This window comes from Monodon monoceros, unplaced genomic scaffold (assembly GCF_005190385.1).
Source record: "Monodon monoceros isolate NGI ecotype Baffin Bay Population unplaced genomic scaffold, NGI_Narwhal_1 Super_Scaffold_22, whole genome shotgun sequence".
Classification (NCBI taxonomy): domain Eukaryota; kingdom Metazoa; phylum Chordata; class Mammalia; order Artiodactyla; family Monodontidae; genus Monodon; species Monodon monoceros.
The window spans coordinates 15,713,202-15,736,598 of NW_021703779.1; the positions used below are offsets into that span (position 1 = coordinate 15,713,202).

At 37.8% G+C, this 23,397-nt stretch overlaps 1 protein-coding gene across 4 annotated transcripts in view; it reads right to left on the bottom strand.

The window, feature by feature from the left end:
- The window catches only part of SCML2 (Scm polycomb group protein like 2), an 85,437-nt gene that overhangs the window by 56,238 nt on the left and 5,802 nt on the right, over window positions 1–23,397 (bottom strand). For all 4 annotated transcript variants that reach the window (XM_029241424.1, XM_029241422.1, XM_029241423.1 and 1 more), the window contains exons 2-5: window positions 10,114–10,159; window positions 8,298–8,366; window positions 3,691–3,761; window positions 2,651–2,885 (exon numbers count right to left, since the gene is read on the bottom strand). In XM_029241424.1, coding sequence (XP_029097257.1) covers window positions 2,651–2,885; window positions 3,691–3,761; window positions 8,298–8,366; window positions 10,114–10,135 — 397 coding nt within the window. In that variant the 5' untranslated portion in view covers window positions 10,136–10,159. The remainder of the gene's footprint in view (window positions 1–2,650; window positions 2,886–3,690; window positions 3,762–8,297; window positions 8,367–10,113; window positions 10,160–23,397) is intronic.

Here is a 23,397-nt window from a genome sequence, read left to right on the forward strand (position 1 = left end):
ATCTCATCAATTAATGGTGAATATCACAGCATCTGGCATGTGCAGCAGGGAGCAGCGGTCTGCTAGTTTTAGTATTTTCTGGGGGCAATCTGTTACATGCAACACTTGCCTCCCTTGATGCCAGAATTGGTGAGAACTTGGCATGCATCCCTGATGAATACATGCATTAAGATAGGGAGGCACATGAATCACATTGGCAATGGGTCCATCAATAGGATAAAATACGCAAGGAAGTTCAGACAGAAAGTCATCCTATAATAATCATGTACCAAAACACCCTTAATCTGACTAGGAAAATAATTGTTGCTAGGGAAAAATGGGGGAGGGTTGTTACACACTCTCTTAAAATAAATCAGTATTATTAGTGATATCTAATAAATAGTTATCCACAGCATGGATTCTCCACACTGTGGTTAGAATAGTACATAAGAATCATTCTCTGGTCCTTATGCCTTTCTCTTAACCCCCATCTTATCCTATTACATGATGTACCACGATTTTCTTTTTTAATTTAGCATTTTTCTTAGTTCTTTAATTGCCTAAAGTCAAACATAGATTAAAAGGTCAAAAAAGATCAAAGTGCACGTTAAAAATTCAAACATAGATAAAACTAATCCATGATATTAGGAAGTCTGGACAGTAGTTACCTTTGGGAAGGAGGAGGATATGACTGGGGATCAGCAGGAATGGGGCTTCTAGGGTGCTGACAATGTTCTATTTCTTGATTTGGGTGTTGGTTATACAAGTGTGTTCATTTATAAGCTGTACACTTTTCTCCATGTGTGTTGAAACTTTAAAAAAAACCTTTTAGGGACTTCCCTGGTGGCGCAGTGGTGAAGAAGGCACCTGCCAATGCAGAGGACATGGGTTCGATCCCTGGTCCAGGAAGATTCCACATGTCACAGAGCAACTAAGCCTGTGTGCCACAACTACTGAGCCCACACGCCACAACTACGGAAGCCCGCGCGCCCTAGAGCCCATGCGCCGCAACTACTGAGCCCACGCACTCTAGGGCCTGTGTGCCACAACTACTGAGCCTGTGTGCTGCAACTACTGAAGCCTGGGTGCCTAGGGCCCATGCTCCACAACAAGAGATGCCACTGCAATGAGAAGCCCATGCACCACAACGAAGAGTAGCCCCCGCTCGCCACAACTAGAGAAAGCCTGTGCGCAGCAACAAAGACCCAACGCAGCCAAAAAAAACACAAAAAAAACACTTTTAAATAATAAGCTTTAAGGTTTAAATAAATAAACCTTTTAAAAAGGAAAATGAAATAAGTTGTGTTATATTTAAATGGAAACTATTCAAAAGCGCCTGATGAGCAAATTGGCAAAAACTGTATTTTTTTATTATGTGCTGTCAAAAAACACACTCATCAGCATGTACTGCTATTTCATATTTTTAATTAAACTCTAAAAGTAATTTGAAAAAAGAATGATTATAAACTTGGTTATGTGTTTGAAATGCTGACAATCACAATAGCTATGTTTCCTTTAAACAAAATACAAACACATAGTATCATATTGTAAACAGAGAAATAAAATCCAAACAGGGAAGAACTAAGTCTCAGGTTTATATTATGTCTCTTACAGAATTCTGTATGATTTAAGAAATACTATAAAAATAAACAACGAAAAGTGTGAATGATATGAAGAAAGAAAAGGGGAAAAGCATAAAACACATATACCCTAAACCATCTTCTTGGAATAACACATCTCTGATTAGTTTTTTCAAATATTTTAAACCAAATTAGGAATAAGTAACAATTACAGCAAGGACAGTATAAAAAGATATTGCTAAAAGAGTAGTTATTATTATCTTACATTTTTGGTTCTCAGGGAATTTTTCACTAGTAGGAGACAAAAAAAATCCATTCTCTCACTGTGCTTTATAATAGAGAATTTTCATTTTTAGCATTGTAAAGAAACAAAAGCCAATACCCACCATTCACTCAGAATGTAGAAGTAATAAACTAAATCCTTATATTCTACAGAATACCATGGTACTCTTATTAAAAGAGAAAATTTTTGCACAAAATTAGTGTCACACACTTCTTACCTTTTAAAAACCTGGTCAAAATTGAGAGCTTTGTATTAAAAATCTTTGCTGAAGAGTTCCATCCATCTCCTCCTTTTCAAAGATCTATAGGTACTGACTCCTACCCCTCTCACCATGACTTCTTCCCACATAGGTGTAATGAAATTTCCAAGTCTGAAACTGGAGTCCTGATGTAAAATCATACCCTTCTGCTGTGCTCATCCCCATACCAAAAATGATGAATGGCTCATTAGACAATATTGAGGGAGGAAGTGACTCATATCAAATGCTACAAACTTCTCCCCCAGAAGGGTTTCTGAATCTGCATGTGTAATCCAGTAGAGCTGCTTTTGACATTTCAAGTTTTAAGGCAGAATGAGTCTTGCTCTGGAGTGGGGAACCTTTAGCACACAAATGCCAAATATGTACTTAGGTGAAACTCTGTAACATATGGTACTGAGTTACTTTCTCATACATTCTCCACAGTAACCACCTGACTATCTATTTGTAAGAATGCCCAGAAAAAGAGATTTTTAAAAGGCCAGTTAAAATTACTTCTATTGAATATTACATTAAGAAAAATATGTTATTTTAAGAACTGTTTATCCTTACCCAGTGGAGGCCGAAGTAAGTCCCCCTCCTTTTCACATGTCCCAACAGGCTGTATGTCCGGAGAATCAACAAGCCGCCAAAAATCATTTCTGTTGTCACTACCATCCAGTCTTAAACGTAGCCTGGCACCAGTAATTCCAACGACTGTGGCGATACATATTGAAATCATATTGCGAGGGTCATGGGCTTCCAATTTCATACCAACTTTGAAGTCATTAGCTGGTGGAATCTGGGACTATATATATACACACATATAAATAAAATTTTGTTAAAACGCATCAACTATAAGAAAATCAAATGGTCAGTTTGATTTTTAAGTACGTTTTAAGTAACAGTCACAGCAGTTGGTGAACAAAAGTAAGAGCTATAAGGGTTAAGAAAAAGATCTTCTCCAAACCCTCTCCTTGGCTTGACATGCAGCCTGACTTGGCTGCCCACTGCTGGTCTTGCTAATCTGCCCACTTCCAGGCAACCCAAATACAGCCTCAAAAATGCATCCTGAGTGGCTTTCTAAAATAAGAATATGATTAGGCCATCCCCCTTAAAATAAGCCAAACGGCAGCTCACCACCGCCTAACATAAAGTCCAAATCCTCAGTAAAGGTTAAAAGCCACCGCACCTTAATCTCATTCCCATACTATCACTGCTACCCACTTTGTGCTTCAGCCACTCCATACCATCCCTTAACACTCAGGTTCTTTTACACCCACGTGCCTTTGCTTTGGATGTTCTCTCTGCCTGGAATATCCCTCCCCTCATCCCAATCACCTCAGATAGCCACCTCTTCTGTAAGCCCTCCCAGTATAGTTATCACACTTTTCATAATTAATTATTTACATGTCTGTCTTTCTCTCCAGATCTGACATAAAGTAAATTCTTAATGAATGGATGCAAAGAGACCATCTGGTTCTTAAGCAGCACTACCACAATCCCACTATCTCCTCACACTACTAGAACCTAACAATCACACAGGCACCCTTCAACAAGTTAATAGTTTACATCAATATATACAACATGACATCTACAGAATTTTGGCATACCTGTCTGAAACACTCTGAAGGAGCACTTAAAGATCCAGTTTCTTTCAAGTAATTTTCCCAGTTAAAATCATCTGGAAAAAAACACGCAAAAATAGTTCTGTTGTTTCCTTTTTTTGGCCATGCCATGCAGCTTGTGGGATCTTAGTTCCCCGACCAGGAATCGAACCTGGGCCCACAGCAGTGAACGTGCCAAGTCTTAACCACTGGACCAGCAGGGAATTCCCATTAATACATATAATATGTATACTAACTTTCAGGAATAAAATGGGTTTTAGTTCCATATCTCTTCAAAGAAATACTTCTTAAAGAACAGATTCAAATTTCCTGATCTACATTTGACTACCAGCATGGAAATAAAAAATAAGACAACTTCCTAATAACAGCTCTGATATAAATTACAATCCAGATCATCTTGATGAAATGAAGACTGCAGCACAGTGATTCCGAAAATGTGAACTCTAGAAATAACTAAAGGACTTTTTATAGAGTAATAGCAAATTCTACTCATATGTCTCAAATATAAATTTACTCAAGACGTGTTTTTACCATTTCATCCCATTACTGTGAAGGCGCTTCTTTGTTTTTCACAGGGATCTAAAGGTGTTTAGATGTGTGGTATAGCGGAAATAAAGCAATACTTTATGGAAAGAAAAACTCTTGAGAACCAGCATTGTTTCTCAATTGACTATTAGATCCCCATCCAGGGTGTTAAGAATATGGCAGCAGAACAAAGCAGAAACCAGTCGTCAGTGCAATGACTGATATGCATTGTTGTAATTATCTATATTTTCTACAAACTCTTGCTGTCCTTTCTCTCACTCAGTCTTCATGATATATTATAATGCTAGAAGAGAAGGTCAGAAAGCAGTATACTTTGCCTGGACACTTCAATTCACTGTGCCAGTCACACTGCCAAGACACTGAAAGACTTGATAGCAGTATTAAAGGTACTATTAATTCATACAAAGTTTAATTCTCATCAACCATGAGGTTTTTTCTATACTCTTGTCTAATTTCCTCACTATAAAAATATTGGGTTTGACAGTTCCCTCCCTAGGGGAATCTGTGTTACTAGCCTCTTATATATCCTTCAAAGGATATAACAGTTCCACTTACACACTGCTAATAAATGTTTAACAGCCAACTTTCCATAAAATACAAACAAACAAAAAGCCTGACTGGTAGTGTTTGCAGATTTCTGTGGTGTAAATACTACCACCATGGCTGATTGATTGCAAGGTGCCAAGGTAAAGTCACCAACCACAAAGTTGGGAAGAAATGTGTACCACTGGCTCTCCCAAGCTGATGTGAGCCAGCTTCAGAATACCACTGTTACCTGAAAGTATGCATTTATATGTGTATGTACACATATTATATATGGTATTAAGCATGTCATATGTAACACTGTATACCCTTTTAGAGGTTTTTCCACTAAAAAAAAAAATACTGGGTTTAATTCTTCTTCCAGATAATGTAAAGCAAGCACTACCACAGCGCTGAAAGGTATGCAGCAGAATGTCAAGAACACAAGCTCTGGAGCTGAACCTGCCGCCTTTCAGTCGGACTCTGCCTCTTACTAGCTATGTGACCCTGAGCAAGTCATTTCACTTTCTCAGCCTCAGTTCCTTCATCTATAAAATGAGGAAAGTAATACATATGGTATAAGGTATTTTGAGAACTAAGTGAAGTAGTACACATGCAAGTAACTCAATAAATGGTTTATGTTATTATTCTAAAACTAAATGTCATAGTTGTGCCTAAACTTAAGAATACTGGATAGCTTTATTAAAAGTGAAAACTGAGATCTGTGGTTCCAAAATTTAACTGACCAGGTTATTTCAGTGACCTCCTAAGCACTAACCTGACAATCAAGAGACCCAAGGTTCTAACTGAAGCTCTACCACCATATGACCTTGGAGAGCATTACAAAAGAAGAACAAAACAAAACATGAATGGGGGAAAAAAATCTGACTAGGATGTCATTAAGGAGCCACCATACCAGGAAGAAAGGAGTATAAGTTGAAAATAATGACTGAGAAATCAAAACCATTTCACAATTATACCTCAAAGAACTTAATTAAGACTCTTCCACAAACCAGTTACATTTGTAAAATTTTCAATGACATTGGAAAATACTTTATCCAACACAATTTTTAAAATATTCTATTACCATTTGTGTCTTAATGGGATATAATTTGAACTAGCAAATCCTTTATACCAGTGCTCCATAATACAATTATTTTCTATTGCACTGCTAGTTAATTTAACCTTTGGAGCCTTAATTTTTTTCTTTATTCATAAGGCAAAAATTTTTAGTCCACAGGACCGTTCAGCTTGGTTGCCCATATGATGAGAGTCTGCCGATAACATGGGGGAAACACACATAGCAAAAGGCTTTACTAATTTAGATTTGATACATCTACAATAACACAGCTGGAATTGCTGACCAGGAGCCAAAACACTCAAAGTCACAGACAAGCATGAAGTTCCCGTCTGCCTCTGCATCTTATCCTCACTGACAGATTTGGGTGGGGGGGGGGGGTTTACCCTCTCTCAGAAAGGAGCCCTGGGAACTCATAGGCCTGTTCATGAGACAGATGTACATACATAACTTTGTGATCTGTTATCTGCACATGTTTATGGTCCTTCTTGTTTGATTTGTACTCTATTCTAGTCCATACATTAACCCAAACACCTTTCAGCAAACTGAACATAATCTATGAGGCCCCCCAGTCTTCTCCAGAGTAAATCAGAATCATAATGTCTTCTACCAGTGCTGGGTTTGGGTTCAGAGGCTATGTAAAGAAAATGGGCAAAATATCTAGAGCTTGAAGCTTCTCAGCTGAACGATCAGCACCCAATACCTCATAGCATTTATCACAACTGTAACTGGGCATTTGTTTAATGTCTACTTAAGCCCAAAGACAGCAAGAATCATGTCTGTCTTATTCATCAATGGATTCCCATAGAAGGTCACCAGTATGTGTCAGGCACTGTACTAGGTACTGCAGATGCAGCAGTTAATAAAACAGACAAAAATCCTGGCTCTCTTGGAGCTTACCTTCCAGCAGTCACTCACTGATTTCTAAAATAAGATGTTAGAGTGAGAGCCCTGAGAAATATCTGCAGATGTCTGTCAATTTGATTAAGTAATACCATTTTTAATCAGAATTTCTCAAACAGAGTTTGAGAATTTTGAAAAGTTAACTAGTTTCAACCTTTAAGAATATATTTTTTCAAATTTATTTTCATGAAATTTCCAGAATAGGAAAATCTATAGACAGAAAATAGATAAGTGGTTGCCTAGGGAGAGGCACTGGGAGGAAATGGGGAGTGGCTGTTAATTGGGTACAGGATTTCTTTTTAGGGTGATGAAAATGTTCTAAAATTGATTACGGTGATGGTTACACAACTCTGAGAATGTACTACTGAGAAGGACTGAATTGTATATTTGAAATGGGTGGATTGTATGATATACGGATTATATCTCAATAAAACTGTTATATTAAAAAAATGGAAAGGAATTTGTAGGGATAAGGAAGAACATTCTAACCTAATGGCCTCCATTTCCTTTGGAGGGTTTTGGGGGTTGGAAGGAAGACCTGAGGAACAAAACAAGGCCAATGAGAAAGAGAGCTAAGGAAACACTGAGGACACAGCTACAGTGAGAAAGAATGACTCCATGGGGATTACCTCTATAGGCAATCTTCCTATAGGAACAGAAAGTCATGGGTGAACTACTTACTCCAAGAGTAGGGCTGGCAGGGCAGGTACAACAGAAAGACAAGGGGCAAGAGGTTTGCCTGGAAATCTCTGGTAAACACAGTAAGTTTGCTGTAGTATTTTTTAAATTCAGCCTTTTGTCTATGTATGACTTATTTTCTCATTTTCCTTAAGAGCAGGTGCAATGAGTCAGATCCTATCTCCTGAGTCTCTGATGTAGTGCTATATACATGCTGTTCACAATAAAAAAACTTAAAACATGAATAACTCAGACTTCATAAATAAAGTTAACATTTACTGAACATTTACTATAAGCCTAGGCATTATATTAGGTGCTTTACACTCATTTTCTTTAATTCTAATAGTTCCACGAGGTAAGTAGTATTATCCCTGTGCTACACAGGAGAAAAAGGAGACTAAGAATGTTGAGTAATTTGCCCAAGGTCACAAGGCCAGTAAAGAATGAGGCCAAGATTCTAGAACAGGTCTGTCAGACCCCCTCAATGCCTAAGCTTTAATCCACTGGACTGTCTTTTGACCATCAAAAAAGGACTTTCACATTGACTCTAGTGTTAGAAGAGTTTTTATTAATAATCAAATTATTTTAAATCGGTAATTCATGGTAATTAATAACTATATATCTTTAATTTGGCAACATTTGCACTGAAATACAGGGTTATCTTTTAACTTAATCCCTCTCTACGTGAAACCAAAGTAAAATTTCCAAAATTAAACACTATCTTTTTGACCTTTCCTATTGCTTAGATTTTATATTTACAGGACCTTACTATACAGAGATTATACCAAAAGCAGTAAGAAAAGAGTTTATATCAACACTGAGTGAGGAAGAAAAATATGTTGTACTGAACTAATTTAAAACCTACCATCTTGCACAGAAGATGTGCCTGACTGAGGAGCTTTCTCTTGATTCTCCTTCTTTGCATCCATTGACTCTTAAAAAAAAAAGAAAGAAAATAGTGAGAAATAACAGAAGGCCAGAGAAACAGTTTGAAAGAGTACTTATAAAAACCATAAACTAAAACTATTTTCTAATAGAAGCCAGTTTTAATTTTATAATTAATATCCTCATTTTCTGCATAGGACTTCACTTTCCAATATATAATGTACCTTTTTTTAAAATTTTATTTATTTATTTATCTATCTATTTTTATTTTTGGCTGAGTTGGGTCTTTTGTTGCTGCGTGCAGGCTTCTCTCCAGTTGTGGCGAGCAGCGGCCACTCCTCGTTGCAGTGCGCGGGCCTCCCCTGCTGTGGAGCATGGGCCCTAGGCGTGTGGGCCTCAGTAGTTGTGGCACGTGCGCTCAGCAGTTGTGGCTGGAGGGCTCTAGAGCACAGGCTCAGCAGCTGTGGCACACGGGCTTTGCCGCTCCACGGCATGTGAGATCTTCCCAGAGCTGGGCTCGAACCCGTGTCCCCTGCATTGGCAGGCGGACTCCCAACCACTGAGCCACCAGGGAAGCCCATAATGTACCTTATAATTTGCTTATTTGTTGATTGTATGTCTCACTTCACTCAAATGTAAGCTCCAAAAGATCAGGAATTTTTAAATTTTACTTTGTCTCCTTTGTTCACTGCTGTATCCTCAGTGCCTAGAAAAGGACCTGGCATACAGAACACCCTTGAGCATTTGTTAAATGAATGAACGAACGAGCCAAAATGAGCTGAGCTGATCCTTACAATGTTCAGATTAATGTGCCTCAGAAATAAAGCACATGCTTTTGAGAATTTAAAACAAAAGGGGGGCTTTCCTGGTGGCCCAGTGGTTGAGAGTCCGCCTGCTGATGCGGATGTGTTTCCATCTATTGCTGTTTTACCCTTACTGATGCTTGAGTTGTCAAGTGACAAGCTTCTTAAAAAAGAATGTATGAATGATGCCAGGTGTACCATTTAAGGTAACAGATCTACTTTCTGGTTATGACTGAGTGACTCTTCAAGATACGTGAACACTCGACAGGGATGTATGGGCTGCTCTCTATTTAAATAATTTGGCTAGTATGAAGACAGTACACATTTATATTTACTAAATAGTTCTACAGTAAGATTTTCTAATAGGAAAGAAAGTGAAATTATAAAGGCCTGGTTCCTGCTCTAGGGAAGCTAAGAATCTAGGTACAGAGACTATACTAAACTAATACACTTGACAAAAATGGAAATAGCAGAGCACAACATTCAGCATGCAGCCAGAGGAAAAGTCATGAGAGACAGAAGACTTAAACTGGGTCTTGAAGGAAGAACAGGATTTAGAACAACAAAGGTATGAAGAATGTATTAACGGGAAAGAAAACACAACTCAAAACAGAGAGTGCAAATGAGTGTGGCATATTCATGGGACAGTGAGCAAACTTCTCACTAGAGCAGGACAGGATGAAGCATTTTTTAAATCACCCATATTAGAGTAAGAAAATCTGGACTGTGATCTTGGCTGTCACAGATTGTTATATGAGCTGTTCACTTCAACTCCCTCAGTGTCAGCTTTCTCATTTATAAAACTAAGAAGGGAAGACAAGATTACCTTTAATAGCTATTCAGTTCTAAAATTCCAATTCTAAGCACCTAACGTCTTCTATAACTTTACTTTTAAAAAGGCTTTTTTTCCCCCAAACATTCAATCTACCAAAAGATACTCATTCCCAATGAATAAATGAAAATATTTATCATCTTTAGACAAGTAAATCTTACCTTCATTCACTGTTCGCCCCATGGTATCCCTCTCTGGTGTTCTTTCCTACAAGGTGAAAAATCAATTACTACCTCCTTTTAACATAATACATTTCTGAATGGTGGTATTATTACAAATCAGCTATAATGGGACTACATCAAACTAAAAAGCTTTTGCACAGCGAAGGAAACTATCAACAAAATGAAATAGCGACCTACTGAATGGTGAAAGATATTTGCAAATAATATATCCAATAAGGGGTTGATATCCAAAATATACAAATATCTCATACAACTCAACATCAAAAAAACAAACAACCCGATTAAAAAATGGGCAGAGAATGTGAACAGACACTTTTCCAAAGAAGATATACAAATGGCCAATAGGCACATGAAAAGATGTTCAACACTAGTCATCAGGGAAATGCAAATCAAAACTTCAATGACATACCACCTCACACCTGTCAGAATGGCTATTATCAAAAGACAACAAATAGGGCTTCCCTGGTGGCGCAGTGGTTGAGAGTCCGCCTGCCGATGCAGGGGACACGGGTTCGTGCCCCGGTCCGGGAAGATCCCACATGCCGCGGAGCGGTTGGGCCCGTGAGCCATGGCCGCTGAGCCTGCGTGTCTGGAGCCTGTGTTCCGCAACAGGAGAAGCCACAACAGTGAGAGGCCCACATACCGCAAAAAAAAAAAAAAAAGACAACAAATAACAAGTGTTGGTGAGGGTGTGGAGAAAAGGGAGCCCTCGTGCACTGTTGTTGAGAATGCAAATTGGTGCAGCCACTATGGAAAACAGTATGGAAACTCCTCAAAAAATTAAAAATATAACTACTGTATGATCCAGCAACCCCACTCCTGGGTATTTATCTAAAGAAAACAAAAACACTAATCAAAAATATATATGCACCCCTACGTTCACTGCAGCATTATTTACAACAGCCAAGATATGGAAGCAACCCAAGCGTCCATAAACAGATGAATGGATAAAGAAGATGTGATATATATACACAATGAAGTATTACTCAGCCATAAAAAATAAAATAAAATCCTGCCATTTGCAAACAACATGGATGGACCTAGAGGGTATTATGCTAAGTGAAGTAAGTCAGACAAAGACAAATACTGTATGATTTCTTATACGTGGAATCTAAAAAAACAAAACAAATGAACAAACATAACAAAACAAAAACAGTCATAGATACAGAAAACAAATGGGGTTGCCACAGGGGAAGGGGTTGGGAGGAAGAAAGAAAGGTGAGGGAGATTAAGAGGCTCAAACTCAGCTGCAAAAAATGAGTCAGAGGCATGAAATGTACAGTGTGCGGAATACTGTCAATAATTATGTAATATCTTTGTATGGTAACAGATCATAATTGTGACTAGACTTATCGTGGTAATCATTTTGAAATGTACAGAAATATGAAATCACTATGTTGTGTAACAGGAACTAACATAGTGTTGTAGGTCAATTACACTTTAAAAACAAAGAAACAAACTCAGAAAAAAAGATCAGATTTAATTATCAGATCAGATAAATAAATAATTATCTAACAAAGCAGGATAAAATACAGGCTCTTTGGGAAGTTAGGAGGTACTGTGAACTGGGAATATATAAGAAGCCTTCTCAGAGGAAATGGTAGGTAAACTGGTACTTTAAAGGTGAGCATTTCAATGAACAGAGAAGAATGAGAGAGGAATTTCAGGCTGAAGGTACAAAATGAGTGGACACTAAAGAAGAGCCTGCCTCCTCTACTTGATTATGAAATGCTGGAGTTGCTCAGGTTCCTTCTGGGCTCTCATCTCCCTCTATAGTCTCTCAGGAGCCACCCATACACAGATGACTTGCAAAGCATTACCTTTCCTTCCCAGACTTCTCCTCTGAAAGTCAGACTGAAATAATTAAATGGATTGGCTATTTGATACCACTGGGAAGATGCTGTCAATTAAGGACTATAGCCTAGCAGCAAAAGAAAAAGTGAAATACATAGAGAGTGCTGAATCGAAGCAGAAAGTAAAGGGAGACGAGCTGTAATCCAGGTAGGGAACAAAGGCACTTAACCAACTCTAGTCAGAAAGTAAAAAGCTGTGAATTACATTAAAGTTAAGTCCCATTACTACACAAAGGGATTCAGTTCAAAAAAACTCAGGGATGGGTCACACATAGAAGATATACCCAGGTTCCCATGTCCTTCTCTAAAATCTCTAACTCATAACTGAGTTCTGAATCTCAACTGGTATCCATTCCTCCCATTAGTTGAGTAAGTGATTTTGTAAATCCTAGAAGGTGAAAATATATGTTTAGAAATAATTAAAACCAAATCTTTTTTATCTTTTTTTAAATTGAAGTATAGTTGATTTACAATGTTGTGTTAGTTTCTGCTCTACAGCAAAGTGACTCTATACACATATATACATTCTTTTTTATACACTTTTCCTGAAGACCTAAATAAAGAAATCCATGTATCATGTTCACAAGTTGGAAGATTTCTTGGATAGGGATAAAAATGCACTAATCACAAGAGAAACTGGATTTAACCATGATTAAATTTTCTGTTTATCCAAAGGTACTGTTTAATCAAGATGGAGTAGTATTGGCATCAGAGCAGACATACAGGTCAATGGAACAGAACAGAGTCCTGAAAGGTCCACCTATATACGGTCAATAGATTTTCAACAAAGCGCCAAGGTAATTCAGTGGACAAAGGATGGTTTTGGTTTTTTGCTTATTTTTTCAACAAATGGTGCTAGAACATATCTACATACAAAAAAAAAAAAAAAAACCTACAATGAGGTACCACCTCACACCGGTCAGAATGGCCATCACTGGAAATGAAATCATCTCAAGGAAATAACTGTACTCCCATGTTCACTGCAGCATTATCTGCAATAGTGAGGGTATCGAAACACCTAAGTGTCCATCGACAGATAAACAGATAAAGAAAATGTGGTGTGTATATGTCCAATGGAATATTATTTAACCTTATAAAAGAAGGAAACCTTGCCATTTGTGACAATACAAATGAACCTGGAGAGCATTATACTAAATGAAATGAGCCAAAGACAAATACTACATGGTATTATTTACATGTGAAATCTTAAAAAAAAAAAAAAAAAAGGAAATATGTGAGGTGATGGATATGTTAATTAACTTGATTGTGGAAATCCTTTCACACTATATATGAATATCAAATTATTACTTTGTGCACTTCAAATATACTACAATTTTATTAGTCAATTATACCTCAATAAAGCTGGGTGGGGAAAAAAAAGAATGCCCATCATTAAAAAGTCTTCAAATAACAAATGCTGGGGACTTCCCTGGTGGTCTAGTGGTAAAGAATCCACCTTCCAATGCAAGGAACGTGGGTTCGATCCCTGGTCAGGGAACTAAGATCCCACATGCTGTGGGGCAACTAAGCTCGTGGCCATAACTACTGAGCTCACCCACCTCAACGAGAGAGCCTGCATGCCACAAACTACAGAGCCCACGCGCCACAACTAGAGAGAGAAAACCTGCACGCCACAACCAGAGAGAAGTCCACGCACTGCAACAAAGTGCCTACATGCCACAACAAAAGACCCCGCATGCCTCAACGAAGATCCCACATGCCGCATCTAAGACCCGATGCGGCCAAAACAATAAAGAAAAAAAAATGCCACACTGGGAGTGTGGGATTAGCAGATGTAAACTACTTATATAGGATAGATAAACAACAGGGTCCTACTGTATAGCACGGGAACTATATTCAATATCCTGTGGTAAACCATAATGGACGGACTTCCCTGGTGGTCCAGTGGTTAAGAATCCGCCTTCCAATGCAGGGGAAGAGGGTTTGATCCCTGGTTGGGGAACTAAGATCCACATGCCGTGGGGCAACTTAAGCCTGCACGCCGCAACTAGAGAAGCCTGAGCACCGCAACTAAGACCTGCTGCAGCCAAATAAATTTAAATAAACAAACAAAAATGGTCCACATCAAAAAAATCTTTAAAAAAAACCATAATGGAAAAGAATATTAAAAAAAGAATGTGTATGTGTATAACTGAGTTACTTTGCTGTACAGCAGAGATTGGCACAGCATTGTAAATCAACTATACTTCAATTTAAAAAAAAGAAGAAAAACACTTACCTCACAACAGACAAAAACTGCTACCTTGAGATAGATCATAAATGTAAATGTAAAGCCTAAAACTATAAAGTTTCTAGAGGAAAACATAGAGATCTTGTGACTTTGAGTTAGGCAATGATTTCTTAGATATGACACAAAAAAGCACAACACATAAAACAAAAAATTGATAAATTGGACTTCAGAACTAACAACTGCTCTTCAAATGACACTGTTAAGAAAATAAAAGGATAAGCTACAGGATTGGAGAAAATATCTGCAAAACACATATCTGATAAGAGATCTGTACCCAGAATATACAAACTACTCTGACAACTCAATTTTAAAAAGGCAAACAGAGCCCAATAAAAACATAATTGGCAAAAGATTTGGACAATCACTTCGATAAAAAAGATACATAAACGGCCAACTAGCATGTGAAAAGATGTTCAACATCGTTAGTATTCTGGGAAGCACAAATTAAAGCCACAATGATATACCACCACATAAATGGCTAAAATTAAAAAGACTAACACTACCAAATGTTGGTGAAGATGAGGAACTGGAACTCTCATTCATTGTTGATGGTAATGTAAAATAAGTATTCCTATTAAAATAGAACCTTCTTAGAGTTAAATGCAAAGCAAATATTCTTAACTTCAAAACCAATGTTTTGGAATCCAAAGCACTTCCTTTAGAGGTAGAACCACAGACCAAAGAATAAAATATTCTACTTATCCCTAGATAAAAACAGAAAGAATTCCAGACCCCTTTAGTTTGAGATTAGCCATATTAGATAAAATCAACTCTTTCAGAGTCTGGAAACGTTTCCTTTTCAATTATCATAGTCATTCAGCACCACTGAGCAGACATATACTCTTATGAAGTCCGAAGTCATGTCAAAAAAAAGACTTCAACATAAAAAAAGAACCCAAACTCTTTAGGAAATGAGTCAGTGATTCAATAAGCCTTCCCTTTCAGTCATTATGGTGTTACAGTGCAGAGAGGTTTTAGGAAGACATCATCAAAAGTGAGCTTGTGTCCACTGTGGTAATTTAAGGGTTCTTGCAGGGTCACGATAAAGTCAAAATCATTTGCCCTAAACACTCTTCTTCACTATAAACAGCCTTTACTGTCTTCCCTCTTGAGCCATGTAGCTTCCATGTTCCACCGCACCAATCATTCCAATGTAAAATGAAATAGTTTTCCCTTTAAGAGAATATGATCCTGCCCTGTTTTATTTCCTTTATATATATTCCACACCACCTAGAACAGCACTACGCACAGGTAGATTCAAACTGAACACCTGAGTGAATATTCACCAACCTTTAATAAAACTATTTCTTTTCAAATATTTTGAAATTCATAAACTTCACTGGAGGCTTATTTTATTTCCTACTCTCTCCAATATTCCTACTATCCAAGTTCTATATTTGGCCTATGCAAATGTGTAAATTCTCATTCAATTTATGTACCAAATGTACAACCAAAGTGAATGCTTAAACTTACTTTTGAGCAAATAGAGTTCTGTCTTAAAAAGTATCACTACTTAAACTATCTTAAACTTCAAAGTGTCATGCACTATACAGACAAAACTGTACAGCAAAATATTACAGCATCCTCCTTGTTAGAAAAATGCCCAAACTCTCTGATGGGAAAATGGGTAATTCCATTCCAAAGGAACAAAGTAAATATACCAACTGTCTCTCTACTGGGCTCTCAAAACTACAAAAGCTAATCCATTTAAACCTGCAAAGAGAATAATCTTTTTTGTTTTACTTGAACACATGACTTTTAGTTACAGACATTTATTTACAGACATGTGGGCATAATCCCATGTGTCAAGGGTTTATGCCCATAAGAATCAACAAGACAAGGCCTCTGCCCTCTGGGAGCTCCCCGGCAGGGCTCCCAGGCTGTGGAGCAGATATGGAAGCAAGTCTTATATAATACGAGTTGTTTACCTGCTCACCTCTCCTCACAGACTGTAAAGTGATTGAGAATTACTCTTCCTTGTAGCTCTCCCACAGCTAGCACAAAGCCTTGCACTTAAAAAAAGTACTCAAAGGTTCTGTTAGTTACTAAAATCTCACTCTAAATGTATATCTAGGTCTCTATAGGATTATATGAGTAAAAGATTATTTAAGCATGGAGAGAAACATAGGACATATACTAGGCTGTTAATAAGGCTTACCTGGGAGGGTAAAGATGATGGGGTGTGTGTGGGAGAGGGCATTATAAATATATTTTGTGTGATATAATTCTATTTGTATAAAATTTTGCACAAGCTTGCATAAAGTAATGCAAAAATATTTTGGTGATCCTCCTTTTCTGCATCACAGGGTGGTGAGATTTCAGGTGACCTTTATTTTCTTCCTTATATTTTTATGTATGATTTGAATTCTTTACAATGGTATATATTAAATAATCAGAGAAAGTTATTTTCATTTGTGGGGGGAATGTACCCTGACAGTTTTTTAAAAATAATCCCTAAATGTTGTTATATTATTAAGAAGCTCTGTATATGCAATCCTGGCTTATCACATAAGTTTTAACAAATTATATGGTTACTGTGATGGTTACTGGCAGCCATAACAATTACACAGAAATATTATTTCTAGTGCTTAAAGCCATTACAAATTACTTCATCTCCCTGAGTCTTGGGTTTTCCCATGTGTAAATTAAGGCTAATACCATCTACACTTCATAGTGTGGTCATGAAATTAAATGTAGTCATGAAATTAAACGAGATAGTATAGGTACAGCATCTAGCATAGTACCCTGAACAACTGGAAGCTCAGACTGTTTTCTATCCCATCCCAACACCCCAAGGTGAGTGAGTTTTAGCATTAACACAACATTAATTACATTGTAAAGTGGAACTACATTCCTACTTTGATTCCTGAGCATTACTTATTCTCTTCCAAAGTATAAACTAAAAAGGTGTTGTTTAAAGAAACAAATGCTAACTTTAAGGCACTCTTAAATTAAGCAGTAATATATATATATATATATATATATATATAAAATGCCCAGACATATAATTACTAAAGAAAGCAGCCATCATCTCCCAACCAGCATTATCAGAAAGCCTGTATATTCTAGCTAAAGCCAAAAAAAACCTTATGTCACCCCATGTTGGATGACTCTGAGGTATAATTATTCATGAATATATTATTTCCTTTAGGGTTGGTGAGTACTGGAAATAGCTTTAGGTTCTTTGTGAACTAAAATGGCCTTTGTGGGCTTCCCTGGTGGTACAGTGGTTGAGAATCCGCCTGCTAATGCAGGGGACACGGGTTCGAGCCCTGGTCCGGGGAGATCCCACATGCCACAGAGCAACTACGCCCACGAGCCACAACTACTGAAGCCCACGTGCCTAGAGCCCACAATCCACAACAAGAAAAGCCACCGCAATGAGAAGCCCGCACACCGCAACGAAGAGTAGCCTCTGCTCGCTGCAACTAGAGAAAGCCCACGCACAGCAACGAAGACCCAATGCAGCCAAAAAAAAAAAAAAAAAAAAGGCACATACAAATTGAATGGGAAAGATAGACATTTTCCTATGAATACTAGGAGAAATTTGTACAGATTATGATGTAAAGGAATACTGGCTAATTTAATAGGAAGTATCTTTGACTATAATTTGAGAAAAAATAAAAGTTGCATTGTCCCTGTTATAATGCCCCAGCATTACAATGTAATTCACCTATGTCCTTCAGTCGCAGTAGAAGGACAGAGATTATAGGAGTTAAGGGACTACACCATGATCTGTTGGTAAACCTGGATAGCATCAATTCATAGCTGAATCCTCAGAATGCCTCACATAAAGATATACTGTGGAGTTAAGACTTACATACCACATACACAGACAGCACAGCTATTACCTTTCTGGAAAATATTAGGAGCCTGACCTTCTTTTAGAAATAAAGACGTACCTCATTTCCACAATGGTGGTCTGCAGAAGAAACTACAGAAAAGCTTAGCTTTGCTCTCAATATACTTTGAACTGCCTCAGCACTTCAAGAAAAACTCAAATAAGACCCCCAAAGTAGTTCTCCATGTTACATGGGAGAGAAAAATTAAAAGCTTTGTTTTATTTTTGCCAGCACTAAGAGAAGCTGTTTCACTAAATGTATATAAGGAGCAACTTCACTGCATTAAAAAAAAGAAAAATCCAGGGACTTCCCTGGTGGTCCAGCAGTTAAAACTCCACGCTCCCAACGCAGGCAGCCCGGGTTAGATCAGGAAACTAGATCCCGGCACACCGCAACGAAGATCCCACATGCCGGAACGAAGACCTGACGCAGCCAAATAAATAAATAAATATTTTAAAATAATAATAATAAAGATTACCTGGTACTGTGTGTTTGAATCACATAACAGCTCTTGGCACATCCACTGTGCTCAAAAATATTTTTAAAAATAAATCCAAAAATTCAAGTATAAGCCCAAAAATGTAGTAGGTTATAGCGTCTGACATTGACATTTATTTCCTTTACCACAAGACCACAGTTACACTAAACCTAGTAGTTGTATCCAGCAGACTTTGAACAAGGATAGATACACTGGGGTCTTTTACAAAACCATTTGTTTTGCAGATTGTATCTTATAACAGAATTAAGGGCTGATAATAGATCAACAAATGCTTTGAAAGTCTTGCATTGTTTTAAAACATTTTCTCAGTATGATTAAACAATGTAAAACACTGATTAAAGTGAAATTATTAAACCTAAAACTCCTATTGCTCTTATCTGATTCTGGAGAAAATTCTACAATTTTTTTTTTGAGAAGGACAGTTTTAAAGGACTATTTAGCAAGTTAATGGGTCCATAATTCTAAGATTACAGGGCTCTTCCATTATTTGTTTGCTTTTTTTTTCTTTTTGCCTTTCCATTGTGTTTTGTTTTGAAGATGAGGTAATACACCTTGAGTCTCTAATTAGAGACCACTACCTGAAGAGTCAATAAGGGGCAACATTTTGACAAGGACAGGAACTAGCAAGAAATTTCCCAGGGCCCTTTTCGACTTTAGGCCATTAGTCAGATGTTATAAAATGGATGGAATTACAGAATCTAAACCTGAGAGAATATAAAAATAAACAAAATACAGATGCTAAACCAAAAAAAATAAATTTGTTCCCTCACCAACAGCAAGGTTTGCTGCCATATGTGCCAGACAGAAGTCCCATAGGTGAGAATAAAGTCCAAATTTAAGCATTCATTATTCACTTGTTCACTCAACCTCCCATTTGACAGACATTAAAATCCACATTTTTTGAAAGAGTAAAGTGACCTTAAATTGAGACAACACTGAATTTTTTATCGGTGTAGAAAAATTCTCAACTATATTATACATTTACCAGACTAACCGTTTCCTGATAACCAGGGTTTTTGGTAATAAATATAATGATAACACCCATAACACAAAGAGTTGCTGGGCTACCTCACTTCCTGCAATCTGGCCTCTACCTCCCCACTTCTATAACTGCTTTCCAAGGCCCCAATTACCCTCCAGACAACAAACCCAATTACAGTGTTTCAATCCTACTTCCCCTTGACATTTCAGGAACTCTCTGTGATAGATCCGTCAACTCTCATCTTAGACACCGCTCCTCTCTGAGCCTCATATGTAGGTAGGACCTAGTGGTCCTACCTCTATCTCTTTGTGTCTACTTCCTCCTTCTGTCCCAGCCATTGATCTTCTGTAGTCACTCAGTCTCTTCCTCTATATTCTACAAATTTTTAGAGTCTAGAATCTCATTCTATTCCACGGTTCATGCAACATCCCTATGTGCATAACTCCTATATCAGCACCTCTAGTCCCAATCTCTCTCCAAAATTTCTACTCTAGCCAAATGAACATCAGTCTGAATGCCTCACAACTCCTCAAATACTACATATTTTTAAAAATCAAACTCGGGAATTACGTGGTGGTCCAGTGGTTAGGACTCCACGCTTCCACCGCAGGGGGCCTGGATTCAATCCCTGGTTGGGGAACTAAGATCCCACAAGCCGAGTAGCACGGCCAGAAAACAGAAAAACAAAAAAACCAAACTCTTTTGTCCTCCAAAATGAGCTCCTCTTCCTCTGCTTCCTATTCTAGACATCACAAACTCCCAATTTTTCTGAATTAGAAGTCATCTTTGAGTCCCCTCCTCCTTTGCCCAATATCTTATCAGTTACCAAGTTCTGTTGATTCTAGAAGCTCGGAAAGCTGGCAGTGAAAGAAAAATGATTCAAACCTAAGTTTGTCAGACACCAAAAGACAGGGATACAATACACTGTTCACGCTTTGAAAGGGAGAAGTAAGGAGACATACACACCATGCACCCTGCACAGAATGGATCCTTGAAGGCAGGAGAAAATAAAGATTATGGTCCCTGGGGTCTACTGATGGTGGTGCTGGCAGTGGTAATAATACTAAGAGCTGTCACTTACTGACCTCTTGCTAAATGTCTGGCACCCAACTAGGGCCTTTATAGTCATTTTTCTTATCTAAAGCCTATTACAAGCCTGTAGGGTTAATACTGTTATTAATGGCCATTTGAAAGTTAAAGATGTTGAAGCTCAAAGACCTGTACAATTATTACCCAGCTAGATTTAAACCTAGCTTCATGAATGCTAAGCCATTATGCTAAAATTGCTTCTGTTGTGTTTGTGTGCATGCCTTATCTCCCCTACTAGATAAGCTTTTGGGGGCAGTATCATGTCTGGTTCACCTTCGTATTCTGCAGTGTCTATCCACCATGTCTATCACATAGTAGGGCCCCCAAAATATTTGCAAAATGAGTAAATCTGTTGTGCTACAGTATACTTATACCTAAACCATATAGTCCCAGAACATTGTGGTTTTTTAAAATAATTTTGGTGAGGTTTTCTTTTGGCTGTCATTGTTCTCCATTCTTTTCTGCAATGTCTACTCTGCTGTCTTAGTTTACCCACAAATCTTGATCGGTGGGCCAAGGAGAAAGTTCTGTGAGATATGAGATAGTCCCCCACTCCCCACATCTCCCTCCTTCCCAACATCTAATACACCTTCATTTTTCTTACTCTGAATTTGATTTCTAGGATGTTCGAAGTCTCAAAAAGACAGGCCCCAGTACAAATGTGTTATTATTACAGGCATTTTTCCAGGGAGAAGAACTAGATATACTATTCTGTACCAGAGTTCAGTTTATAAATTGCAACTACATAGCAGTTTGAACTAAAATATGCGTTTTAAACCAATATTCACAAAAAAAGGAAAAGACACAGTCCCTACACACAAAATAATTTAACTGCAAAAATATTTCATTATATCCCCGTGAGCATAATCAATAGTATAAGAAGTTTCAAGGCTAAAAGAGGTTTACATATATGTCTGCTGGTAGTTTTAAAGAAAAGGTTGAAAGAAGTGACTGAAGTTATACACACACACATAATTCACCACAAACTACTGATGAAATAGCACAGGTAGAACTTTTTTTCTTTTTTAGTGTATCTTGTTATAAAGACACTGTTTTCAAATTTGAAAAACAAACAAAAAAGTTCTTCTTTATTGCTCAGTCAATATGCAAGAAAATGATAGAGAAGTCTAAATTAACTGCATAAAATAACACCTTTAAGTTTTTCATTTTGACTTGAAAATAGTTTATTACTTTCATTTCAAGAAGTACTTCACATTCATACCTAAATGCAAAAGCACTTGACTTAATTGAAATATATTATAGCTATATGTTTTCCTTTGACAAAGAGAAGCTGGCTCTTCTAACTAAAAATTTGATCCTGGTAAGATGATTATCTTAACAGGTTTACAGAAGTGTATACAGTTGGCTCTCAGTATCCAGGGATGTAGAACCCACGGATACAGAGGGCCGATTGTGCTAAGCCATTTTATATAAGGGACTTGAGCACCCACAGGTTTTGGTATCCGAGGGGGTCCTGGAACCAATACCCCACAGATACAGAGGGACAACTGTCGGATATCCATTGCACAGCTATACATAACTTGTTGAATTGGACATGATTCATCATTTTAAGATTTCACAAGCATCTACTCTATTTACTTAGTATTCAAATTTCCCCATTTTCTGATATATTTATAAATATAATCAGAAAAAATCTAAATTCTAATGTTGTAATTACTTTTAAAAATAAGATCCCATCTCTCAACTGTGAGTAGTCAATATTAAGAATGAACATTTTTAGGGACTTCCCTGGTGGTCCAGTGGTTAAGACTCTGTGCTCCTAATGCAGGAGACCGAGGTTCAATCCCTGGTCAGGGAACTAGATCCTACATGCTGCAACTAAAAGATCCCGCACACCGCAACTAAGACCCAGTGCAGCCAAATAAATAAATATAAATATTTTTTAAAAAGAATGAACATTTTTAGTAGTGAGGATGTATCAAATCAAGCCTTCTGGAGGAGCAACTTTACTTATGCTTTAGTAAAGTCTACCCCCAACGACTTAGAAATTAATCTTTTTCTGTGTTAAAGCAAACCCAAGAAGAAAACAACTATTTTAAAAAAATTTTAATTTATCTAACAAATTATAGTCTCCAGGGCTCCCCTGGTGGCTCAGTGGTTAAGAATCCGCCTGCCAATGCAGGGGACACGGGTTCGAGCCCTGGCCCACAAAGATCCCACATGCCGCGGAGCAACTAAGCCCATGCACCACAACTACTGAGCCTGCACTCTAGAGCCCGCATGCCACAACTACTGAGCCCGCGTGCCACAACTACTGAAGCCCACGCGCCTATAGCCCGTGCTCTGCAGCGAGAAGCCACTGCAATAAGAAGCCCGCGCACCTCAACAAAGAGTAGCCCCTGCTCGCCGCAACCAGAGAAACCCTGCGCACAGCAATGAAGACCCAAAGCAGCCAAATAAATAAATTATAGTCTCCAAGTTAAATAATTAATCCCTTACAATTTTAAAACAATATATGTGAATGCTATGCATTTAGTTAAGAAGTGAGTCATTCAGAAAACAGATAAATGAAAAAAGTCAAGGGTTGCCAAAATCCCAGTTTATAATTGTAAATTCCTAAGGTTTTAAAGCACGGCCACAGGCTAATTGCCCAAAGACCTGTTGCCCACCGACATTTGCAGAGGACTGAAGTTAATAGCAGGGCATGTCAATTTACCACAGGCAGCTCTCGAGTGCGACATTTTGACAAAAGAACTGGGTCAGGTTACAGCCTGCTCCTATTATCA